The following is a 23,977-nucleotide window of genomic DNA, read 5'->3' on the forward strand; positions in this document are numbered from 1 at the left end:
TTCTTGGGGATGAGTTTGTTGTACGTAATAATTTGATGTGTTTCAACAATACGCATACGCGCCTTTTTATCAACGTCGTTCCCAAGTACGCGACAGTAGAACTCTGACATCAGGCAACCAAACCTGGGGACGAGGATGTTTTTTTACGATTAACATAACAACACAGTTCTTTCTCATACGTGGAATTGTAACCGATAAGGTAAAGTGTGTATATAGAAAACAATATTCTCTACAACCATCATTGTCTTTATATATTCTGGTTACACCATTTTTTCTTTTTATTTCATTACTTTAGATTGATTGCTGCAGGAAGATAATGAAAATAAAATGTGCGTATATCTTGTCTAATAGATTTACTTGCGATGCCCATGAGGACGATTAATAAATCATATCCTCTTCCCTGTGATATCTTGACCCCTAAACTGTTATCACGGAGTGGTCAATGCTCACACCGCTATTAATTCCAACCGCGATCACAGACCTTATCTAAAAAAACGCTACAGGCCATGGGATCGAAGTTGCTGTCGTAGCATTTTAAAGCAACCTCGTCCCCGGTCTCATGATCTCCCCGAGCGCATTATTCCGCCGTTATCAAATAAATCTAAAAGGCAAAATACCCTGGGAATAAGATTGATTTAACGCATCTTTTTGGTATAAGAGGTTTTTGGTATAAGAATGAAAACGCGTTTTATCCTCATATATAAAAAACGCTATAGGCCCTGGGGGGATCGAGGTGGGTGATAAGCTATAAAATTTATGTGATTTTCTTAAAAATAATTTTAGAGACGGTTGAATGTAGCTCCATAAAGAAATTTTCTTAAAAACTGTGATACACTGTGTTTCCCGGACCCTTTTCGTTTCAGTGCGTTTCAGCTCAACAACCTGGACGGGGACAAGGTTTCATATTAGAAAGTTTCTAGAAAGTTCCAGCATGTCTATTGTTTTCTGGAGGGTTGTAGTTACGACATCAGCCAGCTCCTTTTTTTTCTGTAAAATTTATCAATTCAGACTTGTCTTTTGCCTCTAAAGTTTCGCAATACGACAAAAACCTGCAAATTTGTTCCCGGCACTCTTCTTATACTAATACGTAAAATTAATGAAAAATTATTGGAAAAGTATAACTTTTTTTTCCACTTGCGTATGCCGAAGATATTTTTGAATATTGGCCGCGTAGAAAATGTTACTTTTAGGGGTTATCGGCCAAAAAAGAATCAGAGGGCGGAAGGCTTGGAAGTAATCGAGTGATGTGGAATCACGTGCAAAAACAAGGCCCGACACATTTGTCAAACCGAAAGCAGTAAGGGAACAATCTCCTGATTTATTGCGAGCCATTTATTTTCTGAACTTTTACAAGCTTATTGATAAAAATAGATGTGGTACTTTAGGCTTTAATTAAATCATGCGGAACGGTTTTAAAAACAGAAAGTTTTCAGTGATCTTTCCAATTTTTTTTAGCTAGCTATAAGTTTTTTTATGTTAAATATAGATATAACTGCATTTTTTGTCAGATTCCCTAAGCCATGTCTCATTCCATGTTCGATGCTGCATGTGGACATATTACAAAAAGTGTTGGAAGTAAAACTTTACACTCTTCAAGAGATTTAAATTCAGCAGAAAGATTTCGAGCACTATGTATTGTAAAGAGAAAAAAGCCATTTTGGTTCTGGAAGAAACCAAAGATGCTACCAACTCAAATTAATTTGGAAAATTTGCTGGATGAGGTAAATTATTTTACTAGGAGTTTCTTAATTCGCGAAACTTTATCCCGCGAAATTTTCCGAATTTCTTCATTCGCAAAAGTTTATCCAGTAAGCTATTTTATCATTTTTCACCAAAAACGCACAAAATACTTAGAAATCTTATTTCGAGAAAGAAAATTTATAACATTTACAATCGAATCCAGTATTCAATACTAATATCTGTGTTGATACAAAGATACAAAAAAATTAATCTATGAGGATAGTCTCTGTGTTTTCGTCTCGTCTTTTCATGTTTTCGTTATTTGCGTCTTCACTCTTTGACCTTTTCGATTCTTTGTTTTTATATAACATGTCTCTTATGTCATGTGATTTTGTCTCTTTCACCTTTTTTCTTTTTTCACCATTTGGTAAATTCTTCTTGTAAATCTCATCGGACACACATTCGACCTCCAATTCGTCCGCAAAGATAGAACCAAGGATGAGGGGTGCTGTTGGTTCACTGTACACTGCGTCTACTAGTTCCATTAGGCGGTCAAGAAGTTGTCCATTTTTCAATGTTGGAGACATTGCCACCGTCACTTTACAGGGAATTTCTATGCCGCCTTGAACCAATGGTGATTTTCTGTAGTGTGTCGATGTCAAAACTGCCAGAATTCTTGCCACTCTGTCCAAAATAAACTTTAGAGTTCTTGAAAGCTCACGTGGCAAATGACCAACAATTGTACCATCTTCTTGACGCGTTTTGATGGCAAAATAGTTGAAGGCATTGTTTTCTTCGTGGAGGCAAAAAAGCTTTTCTTCCTTTTCAGGAGACCAATATTTTCTGAAATAATGGAATCCACGAACAGCCGCATCAAATGTTCTTGACAACATTCTTACTGGCCTCTTCAATCATCAATGATAACAAAGTTTCGAATGTTATTATTAAAACAATAGAAAGAGGATGATATTTTTGAATGTTATTTTTGAAACAATAGAGGATGAGATTAAACAATAGAAAGAGACTCTCCTTTGTGGGACTTATTTCTGTAGTTAGCTTTATTTTGCAGCATTATTACCTTTGGTGGAGGGTGTCCAAAAATTGATACGTTTGTTTATTTCCGTAAAAACTCTCTACTCTCGTAATTTCATATCAGAGTGAACAAGATGTCGTTTCTAAGAGCTTCTGTAAAGAAACAAACAACGATCACTGCAGAAAAAAGTAATGAAAAACAAAACTCTCAAGAAGAAAATGAAAAGCAAAACTCTCAAGAAGAAAATGAAAAGCAAAACTCACAAAAAGGAAATGAGAAAGGTATGAATCATAATAAAAATTTATTTTGCTTCATTTAGAGGTTTGAGATTATTATCGCTTAATAAGTACCTAACAGTACAGTACTACACAAATCTTAAGTAAATACTACTCTAATCTTAGGAAATGCTTCGAACAACACTACACTTGGCGATATCGATTTTGAAACAATGCAGGATGGAAAAGCTGCAAAGTCTGCAACTTACATCAAATGGACCGACGAGAACCGTTATACGATTGGGAAGTATGCCTCCGAACATGGAAACACCTCAGCTGTCCGGCGTTTTCAAAAGCCATTCCCAAACATAAAAGAAAGTACTGTAAGGGATTTCAAAAAAAAGTATGAAAGGCTTATTCAAGAAGCAAAAAAAAGAAATGTCGAACCACCTAAAATGATCGAAAAGTACAGTTCAAAGACTGGACGACCTTTGCTCTTAGGAAAATTTGATCATATGGTCCAAACATACATCGAAGGAATGAGCAATCGGGGTGCTGTTACCACCTGGTCTATCGCTAATGCCGCCGCTAAAGCCTTGATCAGAAAATACCCTAACATTATAGGAGACATCAATCTTGAATCTTCGTATTGGGCGCAGAGTTTATTTCGAAGAATGGGATTTTGTCGTCGCCGAAAAACTTGTGCCAAAATTGATCTCCCAGAATCTGCCCGAAAAGAGATCGAGTACCTTTTCTTGTACGAAATTGTATGAAAAGTGGAGAAGTACACGATTCCAGATTGTTTGATAATCAACTTCGACCAAACACCATTGAAAATGGTTCAATGTGGAAACAGCACCCTTGCAAAGAAAAACAGCAAAGCAGTTACAATTGTAGGAGCTGATGATATGAGATCTATAACAGCCACTTTTTCTGTTACCTTATCAGGAAAATTTCTCCCAATGCAATTAATTTACGGTGGGAAAACATTGCAAAGTTTACCGCGTTACAAGTTCCCCGAAGATTTTTCCTTAAGTGTAAACAGGAAACACTTTTCCAACACCACCGAGTCCATTAAATTGCTGAATGAAGTAATTGTTCCGTATGTTAAAAAAGAGCGGGAGCTAAAAGGTCTTGATAAACGACAAAAGGCACTTGTGATAATGGACGTATTCACGGGGCAAATGACTTCCGAAGTCAAAGAAGTTTTAGAGAAAAACGACATATTAGTTACCAATGTTCCTGCAAACATGACCCGTTTTTATCAGCCATTAGATCTTACAGTAAATGGGAGGGTTACACGCGGGTTGAATAATGGATTTCTACAACTACATAACGTCAGGCGAAGAAAAAAAAGGCGTCATGAATGGTTGGAAAAGTGCAGGTATTTACGATGCTTTAAAGCAAGGCACCGAAAAATTACCAAACATAGATCCTTTTCATGATATTGATCCGTTGATGGGTAACGATCCTTCAACTGTTGCAACAAATTTAGACGCAGTCTGTCAGCTACGCCAGGAACAGTTTGATTCATTTCGCAGCCAGAGAGATATCAACGGAGATTACGAAGATGAGGAGGAAGTATGGCAGCCTGAAGAACATACCAATGCATTCGATCCATTTGACGATTTTGATGACGAAACATCTTTGTAAAATATAAGAGTTTTTGAAAACTTATATTATGGCTAGAGAAAGTGACGATTATGCTAAGAATTTTGAAGTTTTTTTTAACAGAAAAATCCTTGTTCGCGAAAGTTTATCTCGCGAAAACTTGCAGGTTTCTTCTTTCGCGAAAGTTAATCTCGCGAAATTTTCCGAATTTCTTTCTTCGCGAAAGTTTATCCAAAAAATTTCGCGAAAGTTTCTCAAATTAAAGTAGAGCATTCTAGAATATCTTATCTTTAATATATAAATAGGAGAACGTCTTGTAAATTTTAGAGTCATAGAGTCATAAAGTTATTGGAGCAGTTAAAGCAACTCTGCAAATATATAAAGTTTACATTTCAACAGGTTATGTGCCCAGATGTTATCACTGTGGATTGCTCATGTGAAACGATATTGCAAAGAATTAACGAAGAAGTTCGAAAAACAGACTCCTTCGACATACGGTAAAAATCGAATGAAGCCGCAAAATGTGTGTACGGCTGAAGAAGAAGAAGATGATGACGAAGAAATCATCAGTTTAGTTGCTGAAAATACTTTGGCAGTCAATGGAAAAAGTAACTGGATAGTTCATTCAGGCGCAACATGTCACATGTGTAACGAAGAGGAATTGTTCGAAGAAATTTCGTCACTTGAAATACCACAAGATATCACTGTCGGTGATGGATATTCAGTACAAGCAATTGGAAAAGGAACAGTAACCTTGGAAATGAACATTTCAGAAAACAGAAACGTTGTATGCAAGTTATCTGATGTCTTATTTGTACTACAACTTTTGTACAATTTACTTAGTGTATCAAAAGCTGCAACAAACGGAAAGAAGTTTCAGTTTGAAGATTTCAAATGTGACATCGTGGATGTGAAACACCGAATCATTGGTACAGCAACAAAGCATGGCAACCTTTACCATCTCAACTGTAATGGATTGAGAAATAAGAAGAATCACACAGTTATGAAATGTAATAATAACGCTACAACAAAGGAAGAAATTTGGCATAGAAGATACGGTCATCTCGGTGTGCAGAATCTTAAACGATTGGCAAGGGACAAACTTGTTGAAGGGTTTGATTATGATGCAACAAAGAAACCGACATTTTGTGAACCGTGCATTGATGGGAAACAAAGCAAAATACCGTTTCCGAAGACAGGAGGAGATCGATCGAAAAATCTCCTTGGTATAATCCATAGCAACGTTTGTGGAAAGATAGAAACAAAATCACTTAGTGGTGCAGAATATTTTGTTACATTCATTGACGATAAATCAAGATACGTATGGGTATATGTCATGAAACACAAAAGTGAAGTGTTTGAGAAATTCAAAGAATGGAAAGCAACTGTGGAAAAATCGACTGGAATTCAGATAAAAACGTTTAGAACTGACAATGGTGGAGAATATACATCCAAAGAGTTCGAAGACTATTTGAAGAATGAAGGTATTCATCATGAGTTGACAATTCCGAAAACACCGCAACAAAATGGAGTTGCAGAGAGGATGAACAGAACACTCGTGGAATCTGTAAGATCAATGTTAGCAGATTCAAAGTTACCAAAACGATTTTGGGCCGAAGCCTTGGCTACAGCAACGTACCTTCGTAACCGATGTCCAACGACAGCAGTTAAAGGGAAGACACCCTTTGAAGTATTAACTGGAAAGAAACCAAATGTCGAAAATCTACGAATTTTGGGATGTGATGCGTATGCTCACGTACCAAAAGATGAAAGAAAGAAACTTGATTCAAAAACCAAGAAGAGTGTATTTCTTGGATACGGTGATGGAATCAAGGGATATCGTCTATATGACAACGACAAGAAGAGAGTCTTTTACAGCCGAAATGTGACATTCAATGAAATCTGTGGTGAATTGAAAGACGACCGTGACATAGACGAACCAAAAGTAGAGATCGAATTACAACCTCGTGAAGAAAACACAGATAATCAAATACAGGAGGAGCAAGAGCGACAAGTAAGAGAACGACGGCCTCCTGATCGTTACAGAGAATGGGTATACATCACTCAAGAAGAAGATCCAAATACATTTTCTAAAGCAATCAAAGGACATAATGCAGACAAGTGGATGCAAGCAATGGAAGCCAAATTAGATTCTCTACTGTCTCTACTCTACTGTTTTTCACTTTGGAAAACAACTTTGTGTCATCCGCAAATTTGAGAACATGACTGATTACATCCTCACCTATGTCGTTAATGTAAAGTATAAAAAAAACAGGTCCCAAAACAGATCCCTTTGGAACACCACTAAGTACTGGTGACCAAGCTAATTCTATACCAGAAATAACTACCCTCTGCTCTCTCCCAGATAACTAGGAGCCAATCCAGTTTGTAATATTTTCTCCAATTCCATGTGCTAAGAATGTTTTATCCAGTCTCTTATGGGGGACTTTGTCAAAAGCTTTACTGAAGTCCAAGTATATAACATCAACAGGGTAGCCTTGATCTTGATATTCAGTGATTTTGTTAATGAATGTCAGGAGATTTGTTAAGCAGGATCTATTTTTTCGAAAACCATGCTGAGAGTCTTTAAACAAATTGTTTTTTTTTAAGTGTTCAACTAAGTTGTCCCGTACAATTGACTCAAGTACTTTACAGATTTGTGAAGTCATATTTTTTTTTATATTATTTTTTTTTATTCTTGGCTTAACGTCCGCTTTCCATGCTAGCATCGGTTGGACGGGGTATATTAATGACCGTCTTCCAATCTGATCTAGACCGTGTTAGATCTATACTCAACTTCCTCTGTATCAAGTCTGTCCTTATAACCCCCTGCCAAGTCTTTCTCGGTCTGCCTCTGGGCTTTGCCCTAGGAACTATCAAGTCTCTACACTTTCTTACCCAAATATCCTCCTCCATTCTTTCCAACTACTAGTAATTGGTCTATAATTGCTAACTAGCCGTTTTGATCCCTTTTTAAAAATTGGAGTAATGTTTTCTTTCAACCAATCCTTAAGTACCATTTTTGTTTTAATGCTTTCCTTGAATATATTGGCAATGGTTCACATAGTACTGATGACATTTCTTTTAGTGCAGTGGGATTTGTCAGGGCCTGGTGGTTTGTTTCGCAATAATGCATTTAGTTTGTTGTGGACACCTTCAACTGTGATTTCAATGGACTCAAGTTTTGTGTCCCGAAATACATTTGGCATGGCTCAGGAAGTTGTGTCAACAATTTTTCCCATTTATTTTGTGACTGTAAAGCAGCAAATAAGGCTCAGGGGACATTACTTTATCCATTGAAACAAAATTGCATATAAACATATCTTTTATAGTGGCAGTGCTCAATAATGGTTTATAACAGAAATATCTCAAACCTTGTATCCTAAAAGTTCTGCACATAATGGCAGATATAGTGTAATGGTAACATTAGCAAACTGTGTTAAAAACGTTTGATGGCGTACAGTTTAAAAAAGGCTTCATTTTATAGAGAAGAATTCTCAGTTTAGTCATGGTATTTAGTTTAGGGTCTGATGATAAAAACCTTTTTCATAATTTAGAGACTTTTTCTGCAAAATCAATCAAATCAATTAAAAACAAAAAAAACATATATTTTTAGAAACTAAAGCAAGATATGAATAAAAAAGGAAAATAAAAATATGAAAATGAAAATGAAATAGTGGTTTACATACTACTATGGTGCAAAATGGATGAGATAATAACCAGCCCCTTTGTCCTTGAATAATATTTTTCTGTAACAAAATTCTATTTAATGTGGGAAATTAATACTATCAAGTACACATTTTTATCAGCAAAAATGTTAACTTTTGAAAAGCTGATGTATGGAATTTTTCCAGTATATAGTATCCACTTATCCTTAAACCTATATGGCCCAGGGTTTTTCGAATATACTATGACCAAGCAGGCCATTTCTTGAATAAAACTATGCCAGAGCTACAAAAAGCACCCGCTAAAAAAATTACGAGTGCTATGGTGTGCGAAAAATTGCACTCGTAAGCAAAATTTACAAGTGCGATGTGAATATTTGCAAGTGTGATTCACACTTAACTATTTTTTGTTTATCGCAAATGGTCTTCCGTCTTTCGTTCGAGTCTCAGTGTAATGCACCAGCCGAGCATAAGAGTGTCAGCATGAAGGAAAGGGGCCTTTAAGGGGACTTTCATGTTCTCTATACTTTTTAAACAAATCAATCACGAAGAAATGCATGTTATGTAATCAGCGTAATAGCCTTTTTCATCGCTCTATAATATTTTTTTAAAAAAAGAAAAAATTCACGAGTGCGATAATAAACACTCGTAAATCTTTTTACGAGTGTGCGGGCGAGTGCGCATGCGATCGCACTCGTCTCAAGGAATGGCCTGACCAAGGGTGGCAGATTCAACCTTCCTAAACAACTTTAAAAGGGTGAAGTGAGCTCTTATTATTTATATAAAGAAACAGCCATAACATAAAAAAATTGAAATACCTTTTTTTCATAAAATATGTTTACATAACATCAGAAGAACCAGTCCCTTGCCGAAGTTTTCAGGATTCTTCATATGTTCCATGCACTTAGAGCCGGACTGCTTTGAAAGATATCTCTAGGTAATTACCTGATCTACGTAAATCATTTGTTTTTGTATGTATCAAACAAACACATGCTTATTTTGTATTTGTTTATCCACATGAAGAGATATGGTGTAAACTTTGTGTTCGTAACGAACAATTACATAGCAAGCCAATAAAAATTATATTTTACACAATGATTCTTCCTTTTAACATTGATGATTTCAAATATGCTTCGGATTTAAAGATAAAATAATATTTACATCCCTACAACTCAATATCTTGACAGACAGGGGTATAATGACTTTCTTTAAAAATGTACCTATTTTCAATTTTAATTGCATCACCTCTCAAATTATTGAGAGCAGAGAGGGTTGTGGCGAACACAGGTTTGCACAAGCATACCATGGAAAAAACATCCTCAGACTCTGTGATACATCGTTTTCTTAAAAAGAGAAATTAAAAATTTACCCCCTGTTTACATGCACTTATCGAGAGCACGTCTCACTATTCTATTTATTCATTAGAACGCATTTTCAGTATTCTATTTTTATGATAAATATTCCAGTGAAGGTTTTTTCATGACGATTGTGTTGAAAAGTTTTATTGTAAAGAGCTTAGTAAGAAACTTTCCATCCTTTTGTGCATCTGAAAAATGTATTAACTTTTTATGTTGGACTTTATTTTTAACACGATTTAATTTACCAAATTCAAATTTTTGAAGGTAGAAGAATGTTAAAGAAAATATCACTTATATGTCATGATTATAAATATGAAAGACTTTATATTCAGCGAAATTATTTCTCCCTTCAAAGTAGTCCTCAAGAATTTCATTATTTTTGCAGCACAAACTTTCAGAGAATAAACTTTATTGGTTTGCAGTGACCACTGTATTTACACCAACTATTGTTTCCAGATTGATTGCCTTTTTGTCAGTTTTGTTTTCTTGATTGGAACTTTCAGATAAAAAACTAAATGGCTTTAGAGCCAAAATGTCTTGAACAGTGTTTTCGTTATCACTTGATGAGAAACTCTAATGTATTTTTGTTTCTCATTCAAAAGTTTGTTAAATTAAAAGTTTGTTAATAAACACCAACATAGAGCCTCATCTAACTTGCACGATGTTTTGAACTAAAAAACGTTTGATACACTTTTTGTAAATACAAAGTTTTTATGGATATGTACACATGGAAAATAGGTATATATTTAGAAATAAATTCTTATGTTTGTGTGTTATTTATCTGATTTTATAGGTTGAAATACAAATACATATAGTAAAAAAAAGTACTTATGTTTGAGGTTACTTCCCCATTAACAGTTTTGCCCTAAATAAACTTGGCACACTATAAATTTTTGCTTATGTCAGCATTTTTTGATGACTTTATTGAAAGCTTAATTTTGTCAAAAATACTACTATCTAAAATTTACAGAATGATTCCCCTTGATGATTTATTACATTTTCCTTTTCTACATTTTTACATGCAGGTGTGGAAATTATAAAAAATTCAGTAAAGTACCATAACAATGCAACATAGCAAAAAAAATTATTAAAAAAAATCGATAGGGGTGAAGCGATGGAAAATTAGATATTAAAAAGTTAGACAAAGACTATAACAACTTTAAAAAGAATAAATAACCACCTTTAGGTCAACTAAATATTAAACTCAACTGATTTTCTCGTTCTGAAAAGTTTAGTTTTAATGTGCACTATTTGAAATGTTTGTTACTCATATTTTTATATAACTTGCATACTACCTTTAGTTGTTGGTTTTTTTAATTCATTTTAACCTGTGTCATCTTAATATGTGTTCTTATTTTGTAGAAAAAAGAACTTCCAGAGACTGTAAAATCATTTACGATATTAGAAAATTTTTCCGAATCACCAACCTTCAAAGTTTCTGGATCAATAGGAGGCAAAATTGCTTCCGAGTTGAATTTTAACCTTTCAGGTTCAGATACAGTGACTCTTACAATTAAACTAGGTGATGTAGTGAAAACTGAGGTGAGATAGCTGCTTATGTATATTACAAACTCTCTTTATGTACCAGGGCCAACTATAGAATTTAACTTTCTGATAAAGTGTAGCTTTTTATATATGGCAGGGCTTTTTTTTTCCTTTAGTACAGGTTGTAGAAAGCAAAACTGACATGCTTTCATTTTTCTATCTGAAAAGGAACGTGTCAGTGAGCTCACTTGCATTAAACGAATATAAAGGCTTTAGCTTTATCCAAGACAATCACTTTTCAGTGAAAGAAAAATATCAACCCAATCTGTTGTTTTTAATTTTTCTAGGTTTGTTGGCAAACACTTCAAGAGTTTCTTCAAGAAAACAGGGTCAATCTGTCACATTCAATATTTCGTGAAGTTAGAAAATCCAAGCGAACATCTCTTTGTGTGGTTTTAGAGTCATTGTCAACTAAAGGTGATGGTAACTTAGAGGAAACATCAGAAGCAACAGGTTTGTGCAGTTTGTAGGTATTGGTTTTAAGGTGAAGATTTGTTGATTTTTCATCATTTTTAGTTGGTTTCAGAATTAGGAAAAAATATGATGTCATGCTTGTTGTCATGGTGACTAATTGTTTAACAGGTGGTCAGGAAAGTTAGACAAAATCACCATTTTTTTTAAAAATAAATAATGCTGCATCTTGGACTAAATAACTTCATAATTTTTTATCCTAATTTTTTTAATTTGCTAACAAACATCTGTGACAAGTTTTGTAGCATCAACTATTCTGAGCCCCATAAAGCCTGTCTTGAATAGCGTTATATAAAATGTCTAGCATGAAATGTATAACAGCTGAAAAGATAGTCGATTTTTTACTGCGTTTTGTATCTGTTCTTGTTTTTTTTAGCATTTTTTCTACTTTTTCCTTCAAAGTAAAACTAATAAAATAATTGAAGAACAGCGTGGTTATAGAAATGTGCTATAGAAAGGTTTGTGTATAGTTTGTTTGCTTTTCCAGTATTGATAAAATAGTATAAGCCAGACAGAAAGAAGAAGAGTTTTGGTAATTTTGATAGCCATAGATACTTCCTCTTTGTATATGTTTTACAAAGTATAGCTACCTGATATGTATTCAGTTTATATTTAGCGGTCTGGATATTAGTTACCCTAGTGTATAAATTAAGTTTAGTATAGCTACAGCAGCTTTACTTTATTGATTATATCTGTTAAAACCATAGCTCATGGGCTAGAACCTATATGACTTTGAGATTTCATCTTACTTATCTAACGATATCTATCTTTGTAGTCTTTGTTAAAAATATGGCTCTAAATAATTTGATTTGAGTTTGTCAGCATGACTTGTGGAATATCTACTTAGACACGAAAAATGTTAAAGAAGCAACAGGTACTTTTCAGGACATTTTGAGAACACTTTCAGAGCATAATTATAATTTGGAGTGTACTTTTTTTTAATACTATTATTATATTTTAGAACGTCCTATCTTGCATAGAGGCTTTTCTTGTTTTAGGCGCTATAACTCATTGTGTTAAACTTTTATGGGGGAGATGTTTGTAAAACTCTGAAAAGATTACATATCAGGAAAAAATTACTTGGTATTTAACGTTTTGTGTACAGGCATAGCATGATTGTCTATTTATATTGCATATATGTCGTAAATTGTTTTTTGAAGTTTTGTGTAAAGTTTTGTGGGAAAGGATCATATATGTTTGAATGAAATTTAATTTTTGTTGAATTAGACTTTACACCTTGCAAGCCAAACAGCAACATTGCATTTTTTATATTTTGTATAAACTTTATCAGGGAGAACTGTATGGTGGGGAAATTTTGTGTAAAACTTTGTATTTAAGACCATGTGATTATTTTGTTGATTTAAAATTTAAGTCTTGCAAACCATATTGAATTTTTGTATCAAAGCATTGTGGTAGAAGGTAGTATGTAAAATACCAACATCACTGTTTTCAGTTGATTTATATTTTACGTGTTCCAGACTGTGGCTTTTTTTATGCTTATTGTAAATTTTTTGGAAAACAGTTCTCATTTTTGGAGGATCAGCTGTTGCTATAGGCTCATATGCAATATACCAAAAGAGCTGTTGTTTTTTGTTTACATATTGTAACAGACGTATGTGAGAGAATACCTTGCGACCTTACGACCTTAACTGTGCTGAGATTATGCTAAGAATATATCATGATGATTTTGCCGAAAAGTTAAGAATATTTATAGGTTGACACAAAAAACACTATTTTTATATAAAAGCTTGTTTGTTTTTGATACATATTGTTATATATTGGTATCCTTTATATGTTTTGAGTGTGAAATAGAATGGATGCCCATGGGCATAAAGTCTGTTATGTTATTAGTAATGATTAGCACATCTCCCCCCCCCCCCATCTACTATGATTATATGTACAATTAAAATGCAATTTGTTCATCACTAACATAATGCCAAGCAGTAAGCGGGATTCGATCCGCGGTCGAAAGAACTGGGACACACATTATATTCGGTCTGATCGGGGTGAAGCATTCTCTGTCAGGGAATTGCCTGAGAGCAAAATGGAACGAGTTACTTACAGCTGGGTTTACCCACCTGGGTAGAAACCACGGGGTCGATTACATCATCAAAAATTCTTCTAACCCTAATATCTCATTAAAAGTTTGTCAAAAGCATGTGATTCTTTTTGATTATCTCTTCAAACTGTACACAATGCAAGAAAGTGCTTCACAAATTTATGATTATTTATGTAGATGGATATTTAATGACGTCATCAAAGTATATCCATGTAACTGTTTGCCTCCCTGATCAAGTGGATATTTCCACAGACCAAATTAATTAGTATATTAATTCCTTTGAAATTTACGAAAAACTCAGGGAGTTTTAAGTTTATTTTTTCTCCAAGAACTTGGTGCAGTATAAGCGCCAAGGTTTCCTGCAAAATAGGTCTTATTAACTGGATGATCATATTGCATATTTTTTAATAGTTTCGACTGATGATAAAGAAGGGGGAAAATCTACTGTTACTGTTGATGTTACCGAATCAGGTTCTCTTAACAAGAAAAATACACACACATTTACAATCCCACACGATACAGTTCTAGCATACAGCTGCAATGAGCTCTCTATTGACAAGATGGGCTTTGCAGCACTTCACACTGTAGTGGACCGATTGGATGATTATAATGAACCATTGTTCCTAGAGAAAGCTGTGGCCAATGATCCAAGTATGTTTTTGTTTATGTCAGGTTTAATTAACCTTTTGAAATACATAATTTTCTAATGTTTTCCTCAATACTTCCTTTTTATAAACATAAATATTTGAATTAATGTCATTTACAATGACTATTGAGTTGTTTTGGTGTTGCAGTGTCAGTCAACTTAAAAGTGCAGTTGTGTGTTTCCTTCATTATGACATATATATAAAAAGTCACTTTGGTTTAGTTGATGAAATCAAGAACAAGCTTGAACCATTACTTAAAGCAGACAACTTTGAGCAGTTCAGAAATGGATGTAAATTGATATTACCAAGCATGACTCATGAATCTCTGGAAGCTTTGCATTTGTTGGTATGAATCATTTCAAAGTGATCATTTTGCAAAATGCTGCTACACACCATTTTTTAATGCCCTTGCGTTGAAAATTGAAATTTCCTTACAACTACTTTTGCTGTGCCACCAAAATATTTCCTTTTTTATATTTCTTAAGAGAAAGACATTTATTATGTTATTTGCCTTTTTATATAAGTCAAGTGAAAGCCTGAAAAACTGGTTAAATTTTCCCCACTTGAAAAAATGCAAGGAGTGAAATTAAAAAAGACACTACTATTTGGGTAAAAATATATTAAGCTGCTTACTTTAAAAATCAACGGCCAAAGCATGTTTCAGGTGAAGCGAATATTACTTTAACAGTGTGGTATTTAAGCATTTATTTGACACTTTAGTATTAGTATTAAAATATGCAGCAATTCGAAGCCTAATAATGCGGAATCAACCTGTTTTTGTTACTATAGATGATTAAATGAACTTTTAATGTTATATTTTTTAGCTTTCTTCTGCTGAATTGAGTATAGAGCAACCATCAGAAGATAAATCGATGTCTGTATCTTCTCTTAGGTAAGTAGACATGGTTAGAGTTCAAAATCATATTCTATTTATGATATTTCGTGTCAGGAACCGTCTTTAAACATTGTATAATTTTTAAGTGTTATTATTAAAACAAAGGCATTCTTTTCCCTAACTTAGGGAAAAGTCAGTGCTCTGCAGGTTGTACAATGGCTAGTTTTGCGAAGATCGGCTCTGTAAGTCAAATGGTATTGTAACTTACCGTTTCAAGGAAAAAAGATAGATATGTGAATCTTTTTGCAAATATGACTTTTGATTTGAAATATGTCCACAGTATAATGAATAAAGCTTGTGTTGTAGCGTGAACAAGGCAGTATTTTAAAGCTAAGGTTAGGGGATCGATGCAAGAAGGGTCTTAAAAGTAGGGGTATGCTTCTTTTAAAGGCTGATAAACAGGAGACCATATATATAGAGAGAGAGAAGAGGTTGAAATTCACTATAATATAAAACTTATTACTCCATTGATCAAAGAGTTTCCTAAAAATAGTATGCAACAACTACAATGTCACGAAGATATTGTCAATCCATATAAACATCATTATTCAAAATTGAGGATATTTTTAAGAAATCAATAAAATTATTAAATGTAAGTTCTTCCTTTTTAAGATGTTTCAGAGGGTATTCTTTATTTGTTTAACTTTCTTTTCTTTTTAGTCAAATATTTGAGACTCAAAGTGACGAAAATGACACCTTCAATCACCTCTTATTGCATCTTGGCTTCACTGTTGAAAAAGATAAAGAGAACGCACAGATCTATTTCCCTTCATCAGAGAAAGAGTCTATCTTGAAAGCTACCTTAGGATTGGTGGACGCGTTGGCAGGTAAATACACGACAAGTAAAATCACATCTAGTGAACTGATTTGTCTGTTGTCCACGTGCCTTTTATGTAATACGCATGACATTTAATTGTCAATTTTTGCTTGTTAGCAAAATTAAATTTCTTGTAAAACATTAAACGCTTTATAGGAATATCACAATGGGATTCACTTAATAATTAAGAACATCTTAAGAATAATCCTCAGGTTGAAGAAGGAGAATAAAAAGACTCATTCTTATCAAGCTTTTTAATGTTTCCAACAGCGTATCTAAAGTAATAAAACGCCAACATTCAACGTGTGTCAAGGTCTTCTAACACAATATGGCAAACATTTCATATACATATACAATACACGTGTAAAAAAATGTGCTAAAATAATTTAGACCTGAAAATTGATAAAATATAAGATTATTCCAGCCTGCTCTGATTTTTATCATTCTTGTAAAAAGTGCGTTTTTGACGACTTTTTGATGATTTTAAAGGGATTCATTTTTCGCAATCTTTTTTGTAAGTAATAACAATATCACGGTTATGCAATAACAATAATCATCATATAAAGTATGAAAATTGTGAAAATAAAAAGTAATTAATTATATTTTTTGTGGCATATATATTCCCACTAAACGGTTCTAGCTACTATATATTTTTTTCTGCTATTCTCATTAACCTTTTTTTTATTGCCAAAAATATCTTTATCAGAAATTCACTTGCTGGTACTTATTCGCGAAAGTCAGTTTTTTATTCGAGATCAGGAAAAAGTTCTTATGCGAAAATTAATCTTGCGAAAGTTTCTGATTTTTGTAATTTTTTTTTTTTTGTGGCTACTTTGCATCCAGTGTTAAATTCTGTTCTCTGCGTAGGATCGCTGTCCAATGTATTAGAGCTCTGATAAAAACTAGAAGACTATTTTATTTATTTTTTTCGTTTAGATATTGACTTAGGAGCTCGAAAACTTCTTTCAAACATTTCGCCTGCCAATTTAAAGAGACTTCTGAAGATGGTAAGATTTTGTTGTGATTGTAAAATGTACTTGAACAAGGAGAATTATATTTCACTATTTCTTTGTTTAACAGCCAGTTTGATTGAGAATGTTGATGTTTCGATGAAGGCAGTTGCTATTTGAAAACCAAATAATAGTACCTACCGTCAGTCCCTTCTTTTTTCCTATAAATGTGTCTAAATATGTTTGAAATTAGCTTATGTTTGCCAGGGTGATTACACCTTCTAAAATCTAAATAACCCCTCCTATAATCTTCCCCCCCCCCCCGCAAAAAAAAATTATGCGATGTGCAATTGCTTTTCTTTCGATGTATTTATATTTTTACTATAACTTTTTCAAAGACGAACTCTTTATTTCATCTTAAAATGTCAAGTTTTTATATGCTTTTTAGTGTTTTCTCTTAAAATTTGATCCCCAAACTTCTTAAAATGTTTTTTAACTTTAACATTCTAAAGTTTTGACTACCATCTTTGCCAAGTAGGGGTAAACACGCAATAATTCACAGTTAAGGGACAAGGGAATATTATGGTGATTTGACCCTTAAATTACGTAAATTCGCGAAGAAAGTAGGTGCCAATAACAGTTGACTCATTCGCAATATTCTTGGAGCGTCGAAAGAGATTTTTCAAACTGTGGCAAATTGATGCTCTTGTAAAGCTTTTACCCACTCAATTTTTTAAATTTTTACTCTTTGAATGTTTTAATATTTTCAGATTGAAAACCAACTACACGGGGAAGATACCTCGAAGAAGTCAATGAAAAGCGTGTTTTTAAATGATCCATCCACTGAACTGTTTTTAAAGAACATTGGATTCATTGAAATGGTAGTTGATGACGATGAGTTGTTGTGTTTTCCAGAGCGTAACAAACATCTGTTGAGGGATGTGTACACTGTCATATATGTGTTGTCCATGACAGAAGATTAAACTGACACACCAAACATGACGTGGTATGAACATGTCATGGAAGTAGTGGGAAGTAGTGTATTAAAATGGGTGATTTCTATACATGCTTTTTTTAAAGTTGCTTAAATTTCTCTTACGAATATCTCTTTGGAATTTTTCTATTCACGTGGTTACCTACGCAGTTAGGCTATTGCGCTAATTAAAAAAACTTCTGGAACAAGATGTTTCCGAAACTTTTTTTTCTTTTTCTCCAAAACGCGTTAAAATAGTTGCTTCGTTTTTTGAAGGATTCGAGGTTCATGTTGGTTTTATAAACTCGCTTATGTGGGAAAAGTGTATATACATGGTAGGAAACGATATGTTTTTCAAAGAAGAGTATGCGATCGAGTTTGTGCGTTAAAAAACGCTGTTAAACTTTTCGACAAAATGTTAAACGTCTTAACTTGTTATTGTTTGAAGTTAAAGAAATTCGATTCAAAAAAGTTCGCTCTAACGTTATACATAAGCTTTGATTGACATAGGGATTTCTCTTGTGTTTGTGTGCGTTGAAATATGGAAAGAATTATAGCAAAAAAAAAAAAAAGCCGAACAGCTGAAAAAATAAGTTAAAAAGTGTTTAAACGGTTAACGTTGTTTAATTATTTTAATTTAAAATCTATATTATAATACCCGTATACGTCTGTCCGTCTGTCACGCAAAATAGTAGCTTAGCTGCGCAAGTAGGGAGACGCACGCAGTACGGTATAAATGGCTGCTTTGAACAGTACTTGTTTACGTTCTTATTGCACAGGCACTCATAGCCTCATTGTTTTTACATAACACATTGTAATGTATTACCTATAAACAATCTTATTGTTGCTCATATTGCGTTATCATTCTTAACTATTATTATATTTTTTTAATATATCTTATGCAACATATCTTATATCTTGTATCAATATGATAATCAATAATATGTATTAATCTGACTACCTTAAAGGCTCGTTTCTATTTTGACTGCAATTTTCGCTATAGCATTAAAAGCACAAAAAGCTCTTGCGCAATTGGGCGAAACCTCAAATTTTGTGCAAGGGCGCATGCGCTAACAAAACAGCTCGTGAACTTTTTTCGCCACAGCAGAAAATGCAGTCAAATGGAAACGACACATATTATAATACATTTTCACAAGAGTATTTATTTTGCCAAATTCGCACAATGCGTATATATAATGCCAGTGTTGCTATTCTCAAGCTTCATTTGTCGCATTTTATCATTTTTCAATTACAATGGCCAAATTACGTCCTCTCCAAATCGAACTTATTGACCATGTTTTTTATGAATGTTTACAACTTGTCACAATGAATAGTTTTCCAACCATTTTTTATTAATAATTACAGCACAATTAAAATACTACAATACAGTAATAAACTTAATATTCCTACTTTTAGCGAAATTTAATTCTGGTGAAATCTAAAAATTGGCTTTCTTTTTCATTCGCGAAAATTATTATGTCTCGTGAAAATTGATTATCTACAGGCAAAACAATTTTTTATGAATAGAGTTCTGTTTAATTTGAGCTAAGATAATTAGATAAATTTTATATGATTAGATAATGAGTCACTTACTGGACATAGGCGCTGAAGCGTGACTTAAAAACTTTTGGGAAATTGCTCGTATGTTGTACAACAAAACGACGGGAGGGATTTACACATCTGGACAGCTGCACAGTTCGAATTATCGAATCTTTTAGTTAGTCAACAAAAAGAGAAGATGAGAAATCGAGAAAATGTATTCATGAAGGTTTGAATTAATATCTAGCCCATGTAGACTGTTTTTTTTTTATTTACAGATACGAAGAACGAAATGATTTTTTTAAGAATATAAAAATTGTTATCTCTTTCAATCTTGATATGTCAAAGAGCGTGTTTTCTGGCTAATTCACAGATAGTATCGTAGAGAATGCGTTCTATTCTGTTTTATATATTACGCTTGTTTACAAAACGGATAAGTTCGGCTAAAGGATGAAACTATTTTGTTTTCAGGAATTATAAATACAATTTAAAATCCGAGTTTTTCGGCGGAAACCTTAGAAAAGTATTTTAGACAAACATAGTGTATACGGGTATTACATTTTAAAACAACAATAACTTTGTATATTTTCAACACATAGTTTATATATATTTGAGATTCTCTATTTATTTTTATAAAAAATTCAACTTTCGTGACAAAATTCTTTCGCTGACTGTAAAACTCGATGATGTCAGCAAAATGAGTTCCTGGACTCAAAACGTATGCCACCCTCGTTTTTTCAATCATTTTTACCTAAAAAGCATGTTCGTTTGAAAAATCGCTTTTAAGAAAAATATGGAAACGGAATAACACTTGGCCTTATCCTAGCAGATTTTCGCTGGATAAAATGTCAGTAGCACCATATTGGAATTTTTGTTGAATTTTTAATTCATGAAATAATGGTTTATAGTTTTGTTATCAGTTAAAAATGTCTGCTTTAGATTTTAGTCAATTGCCTTATGGTTACATGCGTATGAGTTCTAAATGTCGGGAAGCTTTGCTTATAGCGATATACAACGGTCAAAGCAATGTTCGGAAGAACTCCATGGCCAGTTTTACTAAGGTAACGCTTAATTGTATTGATTACCACAATAGATAATAGAAATATAATTACTAGTCGTATGCCCATGGAAAAATACACGGGGATTTGCTAGGCGAAAAATCTACGTAAAATCCTTTATTGCTGCTTGCAATGAAAGAATTCTCGTCATTGGGTCACGGCGTCAAAAAACGACTCGTGTAAACAGACAATGATAACTAAACAATTTGATTGACAGGTTGACAAAGATCTGTCAATAGACGACAATTTTTTTATAATAATACCCGCCCGTTAATAATAGCCGTATTTTGTCTTTCTCTTTGTGCACGAGAAAAAGTCATACGGTAACACGAAATTTATTTTGTTTCTTGCAAAATACGTGCACGGACAACGTTACGGACGATTAATATTATGTTGTCTATTTCGTTAAAAAAAGTTGAATTTTTTTCGCGCCATTTCTAAGAAATTAACAAGGAACAAATTTTATGATAAGATGATAAAAAGAACAAAAAATTTCAGAAAGATCTTGTAAGTGGATTTTTTATTTCTACACTTATTTTATTCCGTCTTTTGATTAACAGTAATATAATAAAAGGAAGATTGTTTTTATTTTATGTAAAATCGGAATTTATTTCGTGATTTTGTTTTCATCTTTCGCCGTTTACATTTGAAATAAGAGCGTATGAATTTAAGTTTAAAGCTGTATGTCCTCATATTTTGCTGATATTGTTCCTATGTTTTTGACTAAACAATAAACGTAAGAAAGTGCCAAAATGAGTTTTAAAAAATATGTTTACAAAAGGAGCTTAACCCAACGGAGATGGTTGTTTACACTTGAAATTATTATTTTGATTATTTTTTTTCACGACGAAGCAGGAAATCACTTCCTGACTGCGTTACATGAAAAAGGCTAATAAAGTGATTCTCGTAGCAGCCAAACAAAAAAAGGGAATAAGGAATTCGTGTTCATTTAAAGTATTGTTTCCATCTATATTTACTGACACGATTCCAACGGTTAGTACAGTTATTAGGACACGATAAAACATCACTATAATCTTGACAGGTGTGACCAGAAAGTTACGATCTAAATATAATTTTCGATTGTATACCGTGGCGACGCATGTCACGGAAAAAAGCAAAACAAAAAACATAATTAATAATTATCTTGCGCAGCGCTAGCCAATACGATTTAATTTTTGTACTAGTAGAGTGGCGTTTATGCTGTATTCAGTCACAAACTGTGATGTGTCTAATAAACAGGATGCTGAGATTTTAACAAATCAAGCTATTGTGTATTTTACGGATCAGATTTTTGTACATTGCAATATACGTTTTTTTATATAAAAAAGGTTAAAAGGCAAAATGTTGAGAAAATTACGGTTCAATTGTTCAAGGTTTATTTAAAGCCCTTCCTTTACCTGTCAATTTTTTTTTTTTTTTTTTTGAAATATCTTTATTATCGCTTTCAAGGTTTATGTTTCACCTTCAAGACTTTTCCCACATTCGGATATATGATGAACTTATCTTGGACGAGATGACGTCATTCAATTTTTTTCCAATGTCATTACAAATATTTGTGTTAATTTTTATAGCAATACAATGTTCCTTTCGTCATCAATTGCGATATAACCGCCCTCCCTCTTTGGCTTTTCATAGCCCAGCCACACCCTAGGCATAGCATTATTTTGTTTATTTTAAAAAATGAAAAGTGCTTGTTTTAGAGGTTTGACCTATGAGATCTTTGATTCGAAATAATATGTGTTCTTGAAAGTTAAAATAATGTGAAAATAAGCAGCCGGAAATTCTTAAAACTTTTTGACCCCCCGAAATTTAGTCAAAATCCGAATCCGAAAACTCAAAAATCAACATATATTTCGACATATTTTGATTAAACTCATATAATCAAATGGCAACCGAACAACAATCGATTTTCAGTTCCCGCTAAACCCGCATAGAAGTGACCAAAAAAAGGACGTGACAAAATATTGATATTTTTATAGAATTAACCAACAACATTTTTTGGCGTTATTCATACTATTTAGGTAGAGATTTATGTACAACAGTCTGACTATCCACTGCATTAACTCCGGAAATTGTACATGTTATTTCACCGCTTGTTTTTGGATTTAGGTGCATTTATGAGAATCTTGCTTTACACACCAGGTAAAAAATTTACCGGCAGACAGTAAAATTTAGATTTTCGTTAAAATTAAAGTATTTTTATTTGTTTGACTTATTCTTCGTTCTCGATAGCCAGGAGGCCCAGCATAATTTTTCTTATTGCTGGGAAATCGGAGTAGTTTAGGTGGAAAAAATTACGCTGGATCGCAAACAAAATGTCTGCAGTAAGAATACTGTTTTTTTAATCCAGTGGAGCGCTTACCGCGACAAGGTTGAACGCAAGGCTGAGCGATTAAGTGCAACTAGACCATGTCACACCTCAAGGTGGAGAGCTATAGTATAGAAACATAGGTTATACAACTTGTTAGTTACCCGCTATAGCAAAAGCAGTCAGCCATCTTTTCGTTATTTTGACGAGTGGCTTCACGTGATAGTTTAAAAATTATTAATTACGGATACTAGGTTAAGGACGGTTTTAAATAAAAACTTAATTAGTATTCCGTAAATTTTAAAAATTAATGGTATAATTTTTGTTGAAATAAAATAACACCTAGGTAGTACAGTTTGTCGTTACAAAATTCTGAGCAAAAATTTTACGAAAACCAAAAATTACAAAAAAAAAAAGTGAAAAAGGGACCTCCAAACCTCAGCATCACAGTTTCCAAAATGGCTGTCGTTTGCCTTAGCTCTGATTTCGTGTTTTTTTATTAGCATGTAGTAAGTTACCCGAATGAAGTATCAAAAATTCCCTCTGACGATCTGAATACGGTGTAATAGGCCATCCTACGTCATTAAAATATGGCCTGTGTCCTTTTCTATTGCTCTTCAGGGTCTGTGCTCTATCGCGGCGTACTTTGTCACAACAGATTGTTGAGAGGCGAGACATTTCATCAAGTCCTTGATCCCACTTGTGAAATACAGTTAGCTCGATGTACTGGTTTCTTGTGGTGAAGTAAACTGTAGGGATTTTTCAACGAAATGAAACAGTTGATGTTTCCAAAGAAAGAAGAGCATAAATCTTCGAAAAATAGTTAACTGCTATGAAGGGAGATCCATCGTATCCAGTAGAGGCCAACTTCGTTCTCTTTATGTTTCATTTCTCACCAGAAAGTGTCCAACGAAACCTCAAGTAACTTGATTGTGTACCTCTCGGCCTTATTTTACCTGTATTACACGCTTGCTTTCAAAAAAAGTTTTGTAAATTAGCTAAAGGAAATTAGCTAAATTTTAAGCGAAGAAGCAAAAATTAAGGAACTTCTAAATCTAATAAAATAACTACTATAACGACACACAAATAACTATGTTTCCTAAATAAATATCCATATTCCTCACAAGCAACATTTTTACAAAGTTTTCATGGC

At 33.4% G+C, this 23,977-nt stretch overlaps 2 protein-coding genes across 2 annotated transcripts in view; one reads left to right on the plus strand and one right to left on the minus strand.

Moving 5' to 3' along the window:
• The window catches only part of LOC130642759 (activated RNA polymerase II transcriptional coactivator p15-like), a 67,096-nt gene that overhangs the window by 37,838 nt on the left and 5,281 nt on the right, over window positions 1-23,977 (minus strand). The gene's annotated exons all lie outside the window — the stretch shown is intronic.
• On the plus strand, window positions 1,274-18,880 carry LOC130642743 (uncharacterized). Its single transcript, XM_057449545.1, has 10 exons — window positions 1,274-1,297; window positions 1,509-1,721; window positions 10,925-11,104; window positions 11,395-11,560; window positions 14,049-14,288; window positions 14,506-14,630; window positions 15,109-15,176; window positions 15,840-16,006; window positions 16,933-17,003; window positions 17,717-18,880. The coding sequence occupies exons 2-10, from the start codon at window positions 1,521-1,523 to the stop codon at window positions 17,927-17,929; spliced, it is 1,431 nt and encodes a 476-aa protein (XP_057305528.1). The 5' UTR covers window positions 1,274-1,297; window positions 1,509-1,520; the 3' UTR covers window positions 17,930-18,880.

The sequence above is a fragment of the Hydractinia symbiolongicarpus genome, chromosome 1, assembly GCF_029227915.1.
Source record: "Hydractinia symbiolongicarpus strain clone_291-10 chromosome 1, HSymV2.1, whole genome shotgun sequence".
Taxonomy (NCBI): domain Eukaryota; kingdom Metazoa; phylum Cnidaria; class Hydrozoa; order Anthoathecata; family Hydractiniidae; genus Hydractinia; species Hydractinia symbiolongicarpus.

What these genes read in the sequence shown, in the direction of transcription:
- LOC130642743 (XM_057449545.1), top strand. Translation starts at nt 1,521, where the DNA reads ATGTCTCATTCCATGTTCGATGCTGCATGTGGACATATTACAAAAAGT. An exon ending in GTGATGTAGTGAAAACTGAG is followed by an intron (nt 11,105 to 11,394) that starts GTGAGATAGCTG and finishes TAATTTTTCTAG; the next exon opens with GTTTGTTGGCAAACACTTCA. An exon ending in AGCTGTGGCCAATGATCCAA is followed by an intron (nt 14,289 to 14,505) that starts GTATGTTTTTGT and finishes ACTTTGGTTTAG; the next exon opens with TTGATGAAATCAAGAACAAG.